This window comes from Callorhinchus milii, unplaced genomic scaffold, assembly GCF_018977255.1.
Source record: "Callorhinchus milii isolate IMCB2004 unplaced genomic scaffold, IMCB_Cmil_1.0 Scaffold9, whole genome shotgun sequence".
Classification (NCBI taxonomy): Eukaryota; Metazoa; Chordata; class Chondrichthyes; order Chimaeriformes; family Callorhinchidae; genus Callorhinchus; species Callorhinchus milii.
Window position 1 is genome coordinate 2,874,610 of NW_024704750.1, and position 17,250 is coordinate 2,891,859.

Sequence of the window (17,250 nt, forward strand, 5' to 3'; positions counted from 1 at the left end):
CCTCCAGAGCAGAGGGTGAGGCCTGAGCATCTGCCTACGGCAACTTCGCAATGTGTACTTCCTGGTGTATCTGGAGTCTCGGCTTGAGACATTTCCAGTTACATACATCAGTTATGCCTCTTTTAAGACCCTCCCATCTCAAGACCCTCCTCTTCGACCGCGCTTTGGGTCACCCTCCTACCCCCACCTCCTACCCCTACCCCCCCTGCCTTCCACCCCTCTTGATCCCAACCCCCAGCTCGGGTGCAAACCCCTCATTGTCCAGCGCCTTGGGATGTCCTCTTGGCGTGACATGTAATTTGTTGGTGCTGTTGCGTTACTGAAGAACCTCTGGAATCGACACCGTTCACAAAAAAACTCCAACAGGGACTTTTTCCTTAGAATGTCAAAAATAATTGAAAGCAGCCAGTACAAAAGTGCCTCATCTTCTCAAGTCTCCGGAGGAAGGCCGAACAAGTAAAACTCTTCGTCTGTTTTGAAAGCCCGCACAAAAGATCTATTTTTGTTTGCGCTGGTGGTGTAGGTGAAGGTTGGGAGGTTTGGGGAATAGAATATTTTCCTATTTGCAGCTGTCCTGCGTCAACGCCATTTACACAGAGGGTGGACATGACGTGGAATGTCCCACCGGGTGCAGTGGGCAAGGCAGAATCCACCTTTACTTTCGAGAGGGAACTAGATACGCATCGAAGAAAGTAGGAATTTGCAAGGGAATAGAGGAAAGGCAGGTGTGTTGGGACTGAATGGATTGTTCTTTCAAAGAGCCAGCGCAGACACAATGGGCTGAATGGCCTTCTTTTGTCCAGTAAATTTCTATGGCCGTACAGTTCTAAATCGGTAATTACATTTTCTTCCTTTCTCTCCGGACCCTTAATATCCTTTACTTGCCAAACACCGGGTATTAATCTTCTTCACTCATCCACACTCTAACTGGAAGTGACAAGCACTGTGTTTGGTTGGGAGATAACAAATATCAAATAAAGTAATGGGTTATTGCCGTAGTCCCACGTGAGACGTATAAATCTACTTACTGCCGTGATATGAAGCAGTATCGCTCCATGCTGCCTCTCCTTATTGGTGAAAAGATCATCTGGAAACTCGTGGATAGCTGTAATGAAACAAAAGGCAGTAAAGCGATTGTTAAGGATGCTCGGAGGGGCTCTGGAACAAACAACAATGGGAGGATATGACGCATGTGTTAGCAGTGCATCACAAGAACAGGAATAAAATATCAGATCGGGTCCTCTCGCGAGCAAGAAACAGTATCGCAGGAGGTGAAACATATCAAACCTTTGAGAGTTAAAGCAAATGATCTTAACTCAGGTTCACTGAGAGCACTTCACATTTTCCTCAGCTTAACCAGTTGACAAGACTGATTATTTCGAGGTTTACAACAGAAGTCACAGGAGAAGGTTTTCGCTCTCCTCGCTTACCCTTTCACTCAGATCTTTGTGATCTCCGACCTGCCTTGGCCCCAATCCACCACCCCTCTACCTCACAAGTTATCTTTCTCCCAACTTTGTCTTACGTTCACCCACAAAATACACTATCAGTCCACATTACAGCGAATCCTGTGAAGCGCTTTGAGACATCTCAACGACGTGATAAAGGTGCTAACTCAATGCAAGGATTATTATTATTTATTAACATTATTATTACAATGCATCACACACTCTGCATTCAATGAACTGGCACCCCACCTCTGTGTCTCACCTTTATCCTTAGGTTACGTCCAGCTAAAGATTTTCTATTTGTCTCCTTTTTTTCTAAAAACAGAATTAATCAACCTTGTTTGGATTAACCTTGGTTGGAGGACCATTTCATGAGCAGTGACTGGAACTAGAAAGTTGGGTGGGTATTCTGCAAAGATGAGATCAAATGGGCCGAATTGCCTCCTTCATCCAAATTATTTTCGTGGTTCCCATCTGTCGCACAAAACAACATCAGATTGTGATACTCGCAGATCACAGGCTTGAAGCTTTCCAACAAACAGACACTCCAACACAATGTGGGGAGAGATTTGGAGTACTGCACTGTTAAAGGTTCCACCGTTCAAATGAAGACCTTAAACTGAGGACCTGTCTGCCTGTTCAACCGGACGTTAAAGAATCTCGCAGCACCATTCAGCAAAGAGAAGGGGTTTTCTCTCGGTGTTCTGGCCGACAATCTCCCAAATAAAATTGTTGAATCGCTTTGTGGCTGTTTGTGGGGCTTTGCCTCGTGCAAATTGGCTGCTGTGGTCCAAATCCCTGTTTGAGGTCCAAATCTCTGTCTGTGATCCAAATCCTCCCGACGTGAAAGGTGCCACACGCATGTAATTTGTTACTGGTGTTGCGTTCAACTATAATAATGTACAGTCACTCCACTTCACAGTATATTCTTGCAAAGCACCTTACGACATCCTCCCAATGCGAAAGGTATTATATCAAATGCAAGGGTGGTTATTAATATTATAAACCACGGTTACAATAAAATTATTTGCTTTCCATGGAGTCACTGACTCTCTCCAGTACTTTGAGGTTGTTTACAGCAACGCACAGCTCCCAAATTCTAACGCTCCTCAAGATTGTTCAGTTTATAAATGATTAATGGTTAGCGTTATGAATTATAAAATTGAATCAGGCAGTTTCCATTTGAATATTTAAAGAAGGTACCCGGGCCAAGATTGAATTCTTCACAGCAGAACTGCTGAGTTTGCAGTTACGATGCATAAAAATAAACTGCGCCGTGAATTTTAATTAAAAACAAAATCTCCCGTTGGTTTAAAAACTCTGTGGAACTTGTTGCCATGGAACAAATAGCAACGCATCCTCTTTCCCACCTTTACCTGCTCTTACTTATAATATAATAATAATAATCCTTGCATTTGATATAGCGCTTTTCACGTCTTCGAGACGTCTCAAAGCGCTTCACAGAATACACTGTAAAGTGAATCGACTGTATTTTTGTGGGTGAAATGCGGCAGCCAATTGTCCCACAAACAGTCGTGGATTGAAAATGACTCATTTACTATTGTTTTGTTTTGGAGAGATTATTATTAGGCTCTGAGTGGAGTAAGGAAACTTACCCAAGGTTTCACCCTGACCTGCCTGGAATTGAACTCAGTGATGGATTGACACAGCGAGTGGGTACTGTTAGGCGATTGACTAACCCTTGCGACTTATTGCATCAAAACAGCTGAAAACCCTTCAGAGGTTTATGGAAGATGTTGTGACTGTGCATATTTGTAGCAAATATACACTTTTCTCACAGCAATGTCCTCTGAGTGAATGACCAATCTTCTATCTAAAAATCCATTGGATTGTTGACCAAACAAGAGATCTTTAAGATCCGCTTTAACGCGCAGATGGGACCTCAGTTTAATGAGGTTAGAAAGTTCCAAAGGACTTTAAGATGCAACAACAACAAAATGACATTTATAGAGCGCCTTTCACATTGGGAGGACATCCCAAGGCGCTGGACAGTCAGGAGTCAGGACCCGAGCATGGGGGAGGGGTGGGGTAGGGGTGAAGGGAAGGCAGACAGGTGGGAGGGCGACCGAAGGCACGATCGAAGAGGAGGATCTTGAGACCGGCCTTGAAGGAGGCGAGGGAGGAAGCGAGGCGAAGGGACCGTGGGATGGAGTTCCAGAGTGTGGGGGCAGAGAGGCTGAAAGCCCGGCCACCGACGGCTAGGGAACCTCTCTCAGCACAGCTTGGAGCCTAAAGCAAGACGGTGAACTGAAAGCTCCACACCTGGATGCTTGAACCGACAAGTTCCTGCCTCGGAGATGAGAATGTTACCAGCAGAGCCAGGCTAACATCTTACACAAAGCAATGTTCTGATCTTGATATATTTTGATGTGTTCTGAAATGGCTTGAGATGTGCAATACCGAACAGGACTCAAGCAAAGATTATTATTTTTTTTAAAGAGAACTGGATGTTGAGGTCTAAATTAAAGCAGTGAAAGAGAAAATATATAAATTGAATAGTTACCCGCAGGTTTTATTTTGACATCCTGCCTTTCTATTAATTTTTTCATCAGGGAAAATGTTTCACGGGTTTAAGGTAAAAGCCCTCTAACCAAAGCACCAAGTGATCTGAAGACAGCGATGCTTAGACAGTTAACACAAGTCACTAATAACAATAATAATAATCCTTGCATTTGATACATAGAGCCTTTTATGACTGGGGGAACGTCTCAAAACTCCTCACTGGATTTTACCGCAAAGTGTAGGGAGTGTGTATCTTGTCGGTGGACACTGCAGCAAAGACCACAAAATACACAGCAAATATACGTTGCAAATATATTCCACAAAGCTCTGTTGAGACGTCTCAACAATGTGTTCAGACGCTATATCAAATACAAGGCTTATTATTATTATAATTATTACGATGAAATGCTGACCAATTTCATTTACTCATCGACGCAAGTACTGTTCGGAGATTACCGTGATCTTTTGAGACTGGTGGGTTGAGAACAAAAGTGCGGACTTTCTTCAACCCCTGCCCTCCCCCACCCACCCGTGCACACAGACACACACACACCCACACTTCAAGAGCACGCTCAGAACAAAAACAGAGGTTTGTGAAACGATGTTTTAATGATATTCTGATTGATGAAGATTTGAACAGCAAGCACAGCTGGGTCAATAGAACGGAAGGAACGCCTAATTTATGTGACAAATAGAACATTTCCCAATGCTCATCACTGTCTCAGCAGTGCACTAAAATAGGACATTTAAACCTACAGGGAGGCTGAAAATTGCTAACACCAATTGTACCTCTCTGAGCATTTATTATTTCGACTTGAACTACTTTTCACACAACGAGCCCGGTTTTATCCGATCGAGTCCTTCAAATGGTTCTCCTTCTGCCGCTGGATTGACCTTATCAATCCTAGCCACGGAGACGAGATATAATAATTACAATAATAAGCCTTGGANTTTTTTTGATGTGGCGCCTTATCACGTCTCAAAGATCTTGACACAAGTGGCAGGACAGCCGATTGCGGCTTTGCAACAGAAGAGGGCGCAGCGCAGAAGGAACTAAAGAGAGAGGCCGAAATAATAACAACTACTTTCGGAAAGGAAAGGAATAACATTCCCTCGGAAGAGATCCCAGCACAACCAGACGTAAGAATTCCGGTATTGACCTGGGAGAATGTCGTAGGCAGAGTTCAAATTGATTAGAGTACAAACAGGATGTGGGCACCACTACTCAACTCTTCCTGCGACTTAACACATCAACGTCAAAGGATTACGAACAAATGGCCACCTGCTTTGACAGCGAAACGTTGGGCAAGTTTCGTTACTCCACACACACACACCTCTGTTTACCTAGCAGTGAGTTGGAACCTGGTTGTTAGATGAATGGCAGATTGCTTTCCAGGGGGTAATAATCAAATTTGGTCACTCAATCCACGACTGTTTGTGGGACGCTCTGTGCACAATTGGCTGCCGTATTTCATCCACAAATCATACAGTCAATCCGCTTTATAATATATTCTGTGAAGCGCTTCGAGATGTCGCAACGATGTGATAAGGCGCAATATCAAATGCAAGGATAGGTAATCCCCTCTTGAACAAGGGGATAATTTCTTCGCTCCTGATAGTTACCTGAAGAATGAGGCATCTCCGAGACTATAATGACCGGCTATTAAAGTACTTTCCGAGCCCTTTCCTGAGCAGTATCACTGGAGAGAGCCACAACAGATCCACTCCAGTGACAAGTGCAAATGGGAGCATTACACGCTTGTAGAAAGACAGGTAGAAACACAAGGCATCAAATAAACCCAATCACCTCTTGTAGGTTAGTCTAACCGCCATCGACCAGGTTTGGGTCAACTCTTTGTTGTTCTCTCTGTAACTGTCCAAGGAATAAAAAATTAACCTTAAAAGGTGTTTCAAGTTAATCCACCCCGATTGCTTCTCGATGCAATGCAGGTGATACAGTGGAGTACAAGCCACCACACACAGTCATTGAGGTTGTTGAGACATATTGTCAACCATCCACTGCGCCAATCTGTTCATAGACACGCAGGGGAACATCAGAGGGTGATCAGCTGCTCCCATAGGCCCTCTCGTGGTTAACATGGGTAGAAGCCAGAGAGCAAGTCAGCTCAGTTCATAGGCTTGAAGGTCTCAGGTTGACCAGAATGGGAAGAGAAGCAGAGGGATAAACTGAAGCTCAACAATATCCTTTCAAAAAATATATACGAGTGTTTGTGGGACACCGCTGTGTGCAACTGGCTGCCAGGTTTCGCCCGAAAAACACAGTATATCCCTGTGAAGCACTTTGAGACGTCTCGACGACGTGGTAAGGCGCTATAGTGTATCAAATACAAGGATTAATATTATTATTATATATTCTTTGCACGAGCTACATTTTCAAAGCAGCACTGACGGAGAATCTGACTCTAAAGACGCACCAGGTTTCAATTCAAAGACAAAATAGATATGTTGGATGGAAACCTAGAGGTTTGATGGAGATTCCCATCGTTTTAATCCTAAACATTTTGAAGAATATTAGTAATGTTAATACTGCAGTAACCATGATGTTGGCAGTTATTTTGTGTTTTTTCCCTTCGAAGAAACACCTACACCTCGGTCTGGCATCAACACAAAGCCATCCGATTGGGAGAAAAGAAACTTAAATTCTCTAGCGATTAACAGGCTGAGCAACTTGCTGGGACGTCGCTAATTAATCGCAATTACACCTGATGTGTCATTCCCAGGCTTTTCCGGCACCATTTTATTTGCGTAGGAATATCTGCCGTGTTCAAGGATATGCTGTGAACTTCGAAGAACACAAACAATGCGGTGCACCAAAGAGCTTTAAATAGAGCAACAACTTGCATTGACACAGCTTCTCGGAGCGCTGGGAAGGCAAGGCATAAAGCCAGGGAAGGGCATAAACCGTGACCTGCTTTATTTCGGTGTCAGCTAGGCTCCGTTGAGCTTGTGAGTTCAATTCCCTCATCAGGACTCGAGCTCACAGCCTTGAATGGCACGAACGAAATGGGGTAACGGTTGCACTGTCAGAGATGCCAACCCTCGGATGAGACATTTGAATCCCTGCTCAGTACAGCAGGTTAACTGTCCCATGGTACACATAACGGCTGCTGCATTCACCTTCGAATGCACAGTCTCTACACTTTAGAGTTGGCCACGTGATAAGGTGCTATGTCTGCCTGCTGCAAGGTTTACTGTTTGCCACATCTCTGATCCGAGGAGTATTTTTACCTGCAAACTTGCCAAAAGGAGTTACGGTAACAGCCACGCCACTTTAACAGTACATGGGATTGCATTTGTAACACACTCTTAATAATTATTATCTGATTGACCGTAATTAAATCTTTCCTCGTCGCAGCCCCGTAAGTTAATTTGATTCGCTACAAGAGAGGAGCACTGTGTCAGTGAGCAGCTTCGATCGCCAAGGAATGCACTTACAGGGCAAGTGTTTAACCATGTGGTTCCCGTACTCTTGCCTCTGAGTCAGAAGGTTGTGGGTTCAAGCGCCAAGTCGGGACTTGGAATCACATCGTTTTAGCTGACACTCCAATGCAGCGCTGGGCGGTGTGTTGCATTGTCAGAAGTGTCGTCCTTCGGATGAGACGTTAAACCGAGGTCCCGTCTGTGGATGTTAAAAGATTCCACGGCGCTACTCAAAAAGAGAAGGGAGTTTTTTTCCCGGTGTCCTGGCCAACAATCCCCCCAAATAAAATTGGTCATGGCTGTAGAGCTGTTTGCGGGACACTGCTGCGCGCATACCGGCTGCGTGTTTTGCCCACAAAATGCACAGACAAACCACCTTACAGTATATCCTATGAAGCGTTTTGAGACGTCATATGATCTCTGGATCTGTTCACATCTTGAACCGTTTCCAAACATGGCCTAAGCGTGATCACTAACCAACGGGAGAATCCGAGCACAAAACAATTGCCTTGAAATCACAGCGGCGTTTGAGAAGCAGGAGATGGGTTTATTTTTTAGTGTGATAGTCAAGGAGGGAAAAGGCAATATCCAAATGCATCCATCTTGCCAGGTTCAGTCATACCCTTAAGCAACCTAACCATTTCAGTGCCCGGCACGCAGTAAAAAACCCAGCACCATCGCATCAGGAATCCACTCGCAATAAATCAACACTGCAAACAATTTCACCAAATTTGCCGATAGCTTGTCGGACACAAAATATACCTCAATCTGCCAAACACTCACATGACATCAGTTACTCTGCCGGTAATTGGTTCCTTTGACATTAATTAGCTAATACCTTACCCTGCGATTGCCATTAGTTTCGGCTAACATCAGTTTGCATTTATGTAGCGCCCGTCACAAGGATAGCGTTTCGATGCACTTTACGTTGATGAGGTGGACGGACACCGGTAACATTTAACAGAAGACCTTGTCGTTCGTGAACTCTACAAGACTCTTATTCCGTGGTGATTTGTGGCAGCGACTTTAACAAGAACCCAATAAAGTAACATTCGTTTTCCTTTTTTATTCCTGCTGCTTCACAAGCTTCTCATGCTAAACAACCAACCACCAAATGGATTTGAGTGTCAGCCGAGCTCAATTGGTAGCACTCTCACCTCGGAGTCAGAGGTTCAAGACCCAGGTCAGGACTTCGAACTCAAGGTCCAGACTGATTAAAATACCCACTCACTGCACTTTATAGTAAAATCCTGTGAAGTGCTTTGAGACGTCCTGCTGACATTTTACTTGAACCATTTTATTACCCAGATACCATTTCCGCTGCTTAGATGTCTCGTTCAGATGTTTGATTACTGGAGAAATAAGTACTTGGTTGAGCATCAATTTGCCTTTGTTAAAAGGGCATTTTCGAAACCAAACCCATCTACTTGTGTATAGGATGTTTAAGAGGAATTAAGGCTGGAGAGCGATTCTAATGCACATTGCAGTTTAGCTCTCATTGTTCATCACTGATGCTGAAAAGCGGCTTTGTTTTAATTTCAATCCATTTTAATTTCTTAAGTGAACGTGCAATGAACCTGGCAGATCGTGGGCGAATTGCACTGTTCATTTACAGTCGAACAGAACGACCAGATGAAATGACGGGGCGGGGGCTTTCATTTCGACTCAAACTTAACAATTTTGAACAGGGATGGTTTCACCGGGAAGATCCCAGCAAGATAATTCACCGACTTTGTACACACGTAAAGCATCTTTCAAACTTTGCAATATATCTCCTGTTTAGCTTGGAATAAAGAAATGTATATATATATAATATAGACGTACAGGGTGACTAAAAAGTCATGATATCTACCCTATTATCTAAAAGAAAACCATAATTTTTTAAGACTCATTGTAATGGTAGCACAACTTTTTCGTTACCCTGTATAATATATCTATTTTGTTTATATAAAAAAAGGCAAAATTAATGCCAAAGGATAAAAAAAACAACGGCTGTAGTGTTCAGACACCATCCCAGCTTTTCGAGCGAGGGCTGATCATGGGACCTCAGCCTTTCTGAACAGCTATTCCCTGTGGTGACGACAAAGTCCCTTTAAATATTAATGTCGATATATTAATTGTACTGGCAGCAGTTCGCTTGTGAAATTGACTCAATAATGCACCGTCTTTATCAACAAGGCTTGACAGACACCGTTGGATAGGTTAGATATAAACAGCAATGCAGGGCAATGCAGTTCTATATCATGTTGGGGAGAGGGAGGGAGTGGGGGAGAGATAAAGAGAGATCAGATTGTTCACTGCTATCATCCTCTCTCCTGAGAAGACAGATGTAAATAACAAGCACTCATGCAAATGGTTATCAAGTGCTGATAGCTTGTCACAGCAGACAGGGTTGTCAGTACAACCTGTGTGTTTGGGTTTTGTTCATCTTGTCTCTTTGTCCTGAAGCTCACGACTCACACTGTGGGGGTGGGTGGGTGGTGGAGGCGGGGGGGGTGGGGGGGAATAGGTGCAGTGCATCTGTGCACAGCCACAGTGTTTTGTACACTACATAGCCACAGCGCTGTACTTTCAAGCCAAAGAAGTGGCCCGATGCCAGGTCGGGAGCAGACCATTTGATCTGGGTGTGGATGTGGGATTCCGACAGGTCATAAAGGAACTTGGTCTTTATCCATGAAAGGGCACTTTCAAAGCCACCGCCTCCGCGTTCTCTTTCATGAGAAAGGGCGTTACAACAACACAAGGTCCTGCCACAGGTAAATATTCTGAAACGACAACGGTCCAGAATGAGTGTGAGACAAATCCTCACCCATTGCCTGAAAACCATCAGAACTCCGGAGTTTAGCTGATGAGGCTAACGAGGCCATTACTCACAGTGTCAGCCCTGACACCTTGGGATCCGTTCAGTGTTAACAGTAACATTCCTTACGTTTGATATAACGCTTTATCACATCAGGAGGATGTTTTCAAAACGCTTCGAAGTATATATTTTAAAGTGCAGCGACTGCGTATTTTGCAGATGAATGTCACAGCTAATTTGTCCACTGCAATGATGTCCCACAACCAGCCATGAAACTCCTTTCTCTTTATGACTAATGCCAGGTCTAAAATCACCCCCAAATAAAAAAAAATTGGTCATTCATTTCATGGCTGTTCATTTGCGTTCACTCGCAAATACACAGTCACTCCATTTCACAGTAAAATCCTGTGAAGCGTTTTGAGACGTCTTTGCGAGGTGATAAGGCAATGATTATTATTATTATTATGTTGAGTACTTTCACAAAATCGTTCCTCAGTCTTTTCTTCCCCAGTGTGTTAAACCCCAGCTTCTGTGACTACTCTCTCTTTATCACCCAATCTATATAAAGAAGATAAATATCCGTATAGCAGCACCTCCTGTAACATTACACAATCCCCTATAGTCACAAGATCCTGCCGTTAGTCATAACAAACTCGTTTGCAGAACATGGTGAATACAGTATATATATATATACATATATATAGTTTAGCAACTTTTTAAGCCCAAATCTCTAAAAGTCCTGAATCTAAACTGAAACGGCCTTGGATATTAATCTGGAAACCTACCCAACATTTCCACATCGAATTACTAAAAGTAGTTTTCACATTAAACATTGTACTGTAAAAACTGCGAGGGAGATGGTGCAGTTCAGGGTAGCAATCAGCTCGTTCCATATTCGTAGTTGGGTGAAGGAGGAGATTTCTCAGAGGCTCCAAAATATCCTGATATCAGCATCTGCTGACTGCCCACTTGATCTTATTATTAAAGTTGTTGGGACTGTCTGGTTGTAACAAATTATTTCAACAAGACTCTGTGCCCAATATTCTAGTTTGCTTTATTATTATTATTAATATAAACAATAATCTTAACAATTGATATAGCTCCATTCATGTTGGGAGGACATCTCAAAGTGCTTCACAGGATTTTATTGTAGAGGGTAGTGACTGTGTATTTTTTGTACGACGCTGATACTTTGCGCAGGCAATGCCCCACAAACAGCTGCGAATTGAATGACCGATTGTACTTGGGGGATTGTTATCCAGAACACTGGGAGAAACCGCCTTTGCTTTTCAAATAGTTCCATGGGGATCTTTAACATCCACCTGAGCTGGTATAGATGGGACCTCGGTTTAACGTGTTCTCTGAAAGACAGCGCCTCCGATAACACAGCACACCTCCAGCACCGTATTGGTGTGTGCAAGCTCAAAGTCCAGACATGGGTCTTGAACTTACGACCTCCTGTATGAAGAGCCAAACCAACTAAGCCAACCGGTATTATTCCAAAGCAAAGTCGGGGTCTGACATTTTACACTCTCCCCAACGATGACACGGGAATTTGTTTAAAGGTGTCATGCTAATAGTTTATATCTAACCCAATGTTGGCTGTGTTGTCATTGCCGCTGAATGGTTGCATTGTCTCTCTACAATGCTAACATTTGCTTTCCCTTTACAGTGATCCACCAAATGTAAAGAGGAATAGGACAGCGTGGATTAAACAATAGCTTTGAGTTTTGTGCAGATAAGTGGGAGGTAACACCTTATCTCGCTGAACAGACGGACCCTCTCTGAATCTTTTGCTTCTTGATACACTCAGCACATTGTCTGAAGGCTAAAGGATCATGAATCAATACTCCAAGGTGTCTTACTATTTCAATAGGGATGCCCTCGACTTGGCTGCCAAAGAGAATTCTCCTGCTATAAATACCGATGATTATGGTTCTACTACCTCTGGATTGACCACGCCTCTCTCTCTCTCTCTCTCTCTCTCTCTCACGCCGTCATGCATTCAAATGCAAATTACATCGATTTTGTTTAGAAAAAATTATATTTTGGGATACGTATGTGTGTAATAATAATAATAATAATAATCCTTGCATTTGATATAGCGCTTTTCACGTCGGGAGGACGTCCCAAAGCGCTTCACAGAATACACTGTAAAGTGAATTGACTGTATATTTGTGGGCGAACGCGGCAGCCAATTGCGCACAGCAATGTCCCACAAACAGTCGTAGATTGAAAATGACCAATTTTTTAATTATTGTTTTTGGTTTTGGAGGGATTATTATTAGGCTCTGTGTGGAGTAAGGAAACTTGCCCGAGGTTTCGCCCTCTGCCTGGAACTGAACTCAGGTCTCTCACTTGCAAAGCGAGTGCTCTAACCACTGAGCTACAGGATGGTGGGGACAGCAAAGAATTTGATTCCCAGTGTTTGCGGAATGAGCAGTAAGCAATTATTAGACAAGCAAATACTGTTCTCTGTTGAGAGGAAACAACAGCTTAGAGTGGGTTTCATAGAGTCGTATCAAAAGTTAAATCGAATTTAAAAACTAAAATCAGATTATTATTTTCGGAGGTTGCAAGAGAGTAGAGCAAAACAACGTGTAATTAGAGCTGTAAAGCTCAATTTTAATTTGAATTAATTTTATTTGAATTTGTAATTTGTAATTTGAAACATGACATATAATTTAATTTGAATTAATTTAATTTGAATTTGTAATTTGAAACATGACATATAATTTTGCCTACAAAACGTAAAATTAATTCACTTTACAGTGTATTCTTGTGAAGCGCTTTGAGACGTCTCGAAGATGTGATAAGGCGCTATATCAAATGCAGGAATTATCATTGTTATTATTATTAGTTGTAGTAAGTATAGGATGGCTTGATAGAACCAGGCAACTTTGGATCTCATGTTCCCAAAGTTTTCCAGTCTGCTGTAGACTAATGCATACGGAATTAATTGCTATCAACATCTCCATTATTGTAGAAAGCTATAATACCAGGATGGTGGAATGCGAACTACATGGAGCGTGGTCTTTTTTGTCTGGCAATTTCTATGTTTGTATGTTCCACTCCTCTCTTCGCTCCTGCACATTTCCGCTATCTCTTAAATTATTAATTAAATGGTTTGATAGTGGCACAGTTGGTGGGGAGGGGAGAGATGGCCGTAAGCACGGTCGATGAGGAAGGTTTTCAGGCGGGACTTGAAAAAGGGGAGAGAAGGGGCAAGGTGGAGGGACTGAGGGAGAGTGTTCCAGAGTTTCAGGGCTTAGTGGCTGAAAGCGCGACCTCTGATGGTGGGGCGGAGGGTGTGAGGGATGAGCAGGGGGTCGGTACCAGTTGAGCGGAGGTGCCGGGTGGTGGATTAGGGAGTGAGGAGGTCGGAGAGGGAAGGAGGTGCCAGAGAGTGAAGGGATTTGAACACGAGTGTGAGGTTCCTGAAGTCGAATTAAAATAAGACGACTGTACATTATGTACAGTCATGGAACATGATGAGCTCCCAACAGCTATAAAATAAAAAGGACTGAGGTATACTTAAAGAATCCCTCGCTCTTTTTCACGTCTTGCAGTGAGCAATCCTTGGTGACATGACAGCAAAGTGCCTTTGCCAGGGTTTCTGTTAGTCGATTGGCAGATCGCTTTTCCGGGGCTAATAATTCCTTCAAAAAAAATTAATAATAATGAATTGGTCACTTCAATCCACGACTGTTTTTGTGGGACGCTGTTGTGCGCAATTGGCTGCCGGGTTTTGCCCACAAATATACAGTCAATTCACTTTACAGTATATTCTGTGAAGTGCTTTGAGATGTGATGAGGCACTATATCAAATGCAAGGATTATATTATTATTATTATTATTATTATAAGGGGTGGTTGAGTTTTGGCAAATCGCTCTGCACAGGTTAACGGGGATTGTAACAGAAAGCAAAGGCTGATGGAATATTGAATCCCTTGTGTTAACTGAAGGGGGAGGTGGTGAGGTGAAAAAGCTAATTTGCGGCATCTCTTAACAAGGAAACCTTTCAAGAATTAATTCATGTTGGCAAACCCATGGAAAAACACGTGTCCAAGATTTTGTAGGAGTCCAGGTACTCCACTTGTGTTACCGGGATTCCATATTAAGGAATCCAGTTAGGAAATGATGCAAATTGGACCTCACTAAGTGGTGAACTGGAGTGATATCTGGATTGATTTCAGTGCTCACCCTAGGGCAAGAGTGAGTGGATCCCAGTATAATTTACAAACTCATCACGGAACACAATAAACTGCCTTTCCACAAGAACTCGCTTGTCAATTAATCTAAAATCACCATTTAAATGTCATTATGAAGCACTGAGCAGGTTTCAATATCATCCCCAAACTAATTATAACGTTATACAACATCCTGAAAGGAGTAAGACAGCCAGCAGATTATCACAAGGAGATACAGAAGCTCGAGCTCTAGCTCTCTGACAAAAGATAACAATCCTTGTATTTCATATATCACATTAGTGAGATGTCTGAAAGAGTGTCACGGGACTTTACTATAAAGTTTATTGACTGTGTATTTTGGAGGCGAATGTGGCAGCCAATTTGCACACAGCAACGTCCCACAACCAGTATTGCCGTGAAGTGAATGACCAGTTTTATCTGTTGGCCAGGACACCGGGAGAAACAACAACAAATGATATTTGTATAGTGCCTTTCATGCCAGGAGGGCCTTTCGCTTAACAAGAGAAACTCCTTTTTCTTGTTCAAATAGAGCCATAGAGTCTTAATTTCGAATACATTGGCTGGGAGGCAAAACTATTTTTGTTGGCGATGTCTTTATTGCACTGAACCTTTGGCTCCCCTAATCTTATTTTTAAAATAAATATTTCTAAGGCCTAGAAGATTAATCACAGTGAATCTGTTTATACAGTGAACCACAAGAGAACAGAGCTCAGTGACGTTATCTGGAGTGGGGAGTTAGGCATGCGATTGAATACTTAAACAAAATGCGGCTGGGATATTGACGGCATGATGACTTAAGTGGTAATGGCAAGATAAGCCAGCATCGAGTTATCAGGAATCTATTTTTTATTCAGGAGCAGGATTGGCGCCAATGTTGCATTAATTGCGCAATGTTCTATCAATAATAATAAGAATCCTTGCATTTGATATTACGCCTTTTGTGTCGGGAAGACGTCTCAAAGAGCTTCCCAGGCTTTACTGTAGCAGCTGCGTATTTTGTCGGGGAATATAGATAAATACCATCTGACACTCGGTAAAGGCTTGAAAGTGTCCGATTTTGTAGCTCATGCATCGTTCCTAAACTGTACAATGGCTTGAAGTCACTGTGCACGTCAGCTCCAGAGAGTGAGAGCGATGTTAATATACACTTGATAAAGAGTAGAAGTAAATCAGGTTTAAATTCAAACGTACAGGAGAAGCATTTCTACCAATGTTGTTGTTGGCCTAGCGGTTTTTATGGCTGAAAAGGGTGATGGAAGCAGATTCAGTAACAACTTTCAAAAGGGAATTGGATAGGTACTTGACCAGGAAAAAATTGCAAGGATATATTTTTCCATGTACTAGTGAAATCTTTAGCAATACAGGCTGTTAGACAAGCTTCTGGATATTCATCACTGGAGCTCAGCTCAAGAAGGAGATAAACTCATTGAGGATCAACATTTTCACTCATTTGGGACTCCTGTCTATTTTCTGGTCACATTTCCCTTTTGGTTAATACAGCACATCAGTGGCTGAGGACTAGGAACAGCAGAAACCCACAGGTTTGGCAACTTAACCTCTTGCCACAGAAATCTTTCCACCCACTCACTCTCAAATCCGACAGCTTTGAAAACGAAGACAGCAGTGACACCTTTGGGGGAGGGGGGGGGGGAATATTCTAAAATCAGGGTGGAAGGGCTCAGTCAAAAGACTTGTCAGTCGCCCGATACATCTATTTGACTCGGATCGTGAGAAACAAGAGGGCAGAGGTTTTATATTCTTTCTAAAACAAACTTTAAGATTTATATTGGGAAAATTTCTTCCCTGCCTGGGAGGAAAAAAAACAAGGCCGCCTCCAGCAAACACTCCAATGCAGGGCTAGGAGTGTGCTGCGTTGTTGGATGTTACACCTCAGTCGAGGTGGATGCTAACCATCCCGCAGAACTATTTCTCCCAGTTCCTCCTAGTGTCCTGGCCAACAATCCCCCAATTAAAATTGTTCATTCTATTCATTGTTGTTTGCCGGACATTGCTGTGTGCAAATCGGCTGCCGTTCTCTTTTCAAATAGAGCTGGCTATTCTTTTAACGTCCATCTGAACAGGTAGATGATCCTCGGTTGAGTGTCTCAGCTGAAGGACGGCATCTCTGACAATGCAGTGTACTTCCAGCTCTGCACTGCGGTATCAGCCCAGACTGCGAGTTCAAAGACCTGCACCCTTGAACCTGCGTCCTTCTGACTGGGTGGGCCAGGCTGACACCTCAATCGTTGAACTTGAGAGCTAAGCTGTAGTGTCGAAGTCGTGAAGAAACAAACAGGGAAATAAAAAACAATATAAAATCAAGCAATAATAGCATGGCCGTGGGAAAAATATGTATTTTTTATTCAATTATTTCATTCTCTACTGATTTATTACTTTGCAAGGAGCGTGTAATTACTGGATTTGTGTTGTGCCTATTTTTAGAGCTGTAGCATTCAGAAAGCCATCAAACAACCAAATGCACCCCGATGTGCTGGCTTGCCAATATATTTGCAGATGCCTCCGCATTGAGAGACAGACCCCTGTACACTGTAGCCTATAAACACATGATTTACGATCACGCTATCCGGCTACTTTCCGAAGGTGTCATTTAATCTTTCAGTAAGTTAACAATCAAACAGGAGCACAGAGGCGAACTCCAATCTAATATACTGCTTGACGTAACTGTAGCTTCAATATACTGTATCCCCAAAGGCTTGTTTGCTCTTCTAAGCGGTAATTTTCTAGAATGATCCACTTTCCCAAAGTGTATATATTTTCAGAGATTAATGAGGTGCCTCAAATTGCTGTCAGTTCCCAGGTGTGAATG

General features: G+C 42.8%; 1 protein-coding gene across 1 annotated transcript in view; it reads right to left on the bottom strand.

Annotated features, from left to right (window-relative positions):
- Window positions 1-17,250, bottom strand: part of LOC103185392 (sodium/potassium/calcium exchanger 4) — a 65,460-nt gene that overhangs the window by 22,101 nt on the left and 26,109 nt on the right. Inside the window, 1 exon segment of the mRNA XM_042338347.1 lies at window positions 1,029-1,105. Within this exon segment, the coding sequence (XP_042194281.1) occupies window positions 1,029-1,105 (77 nt within the window).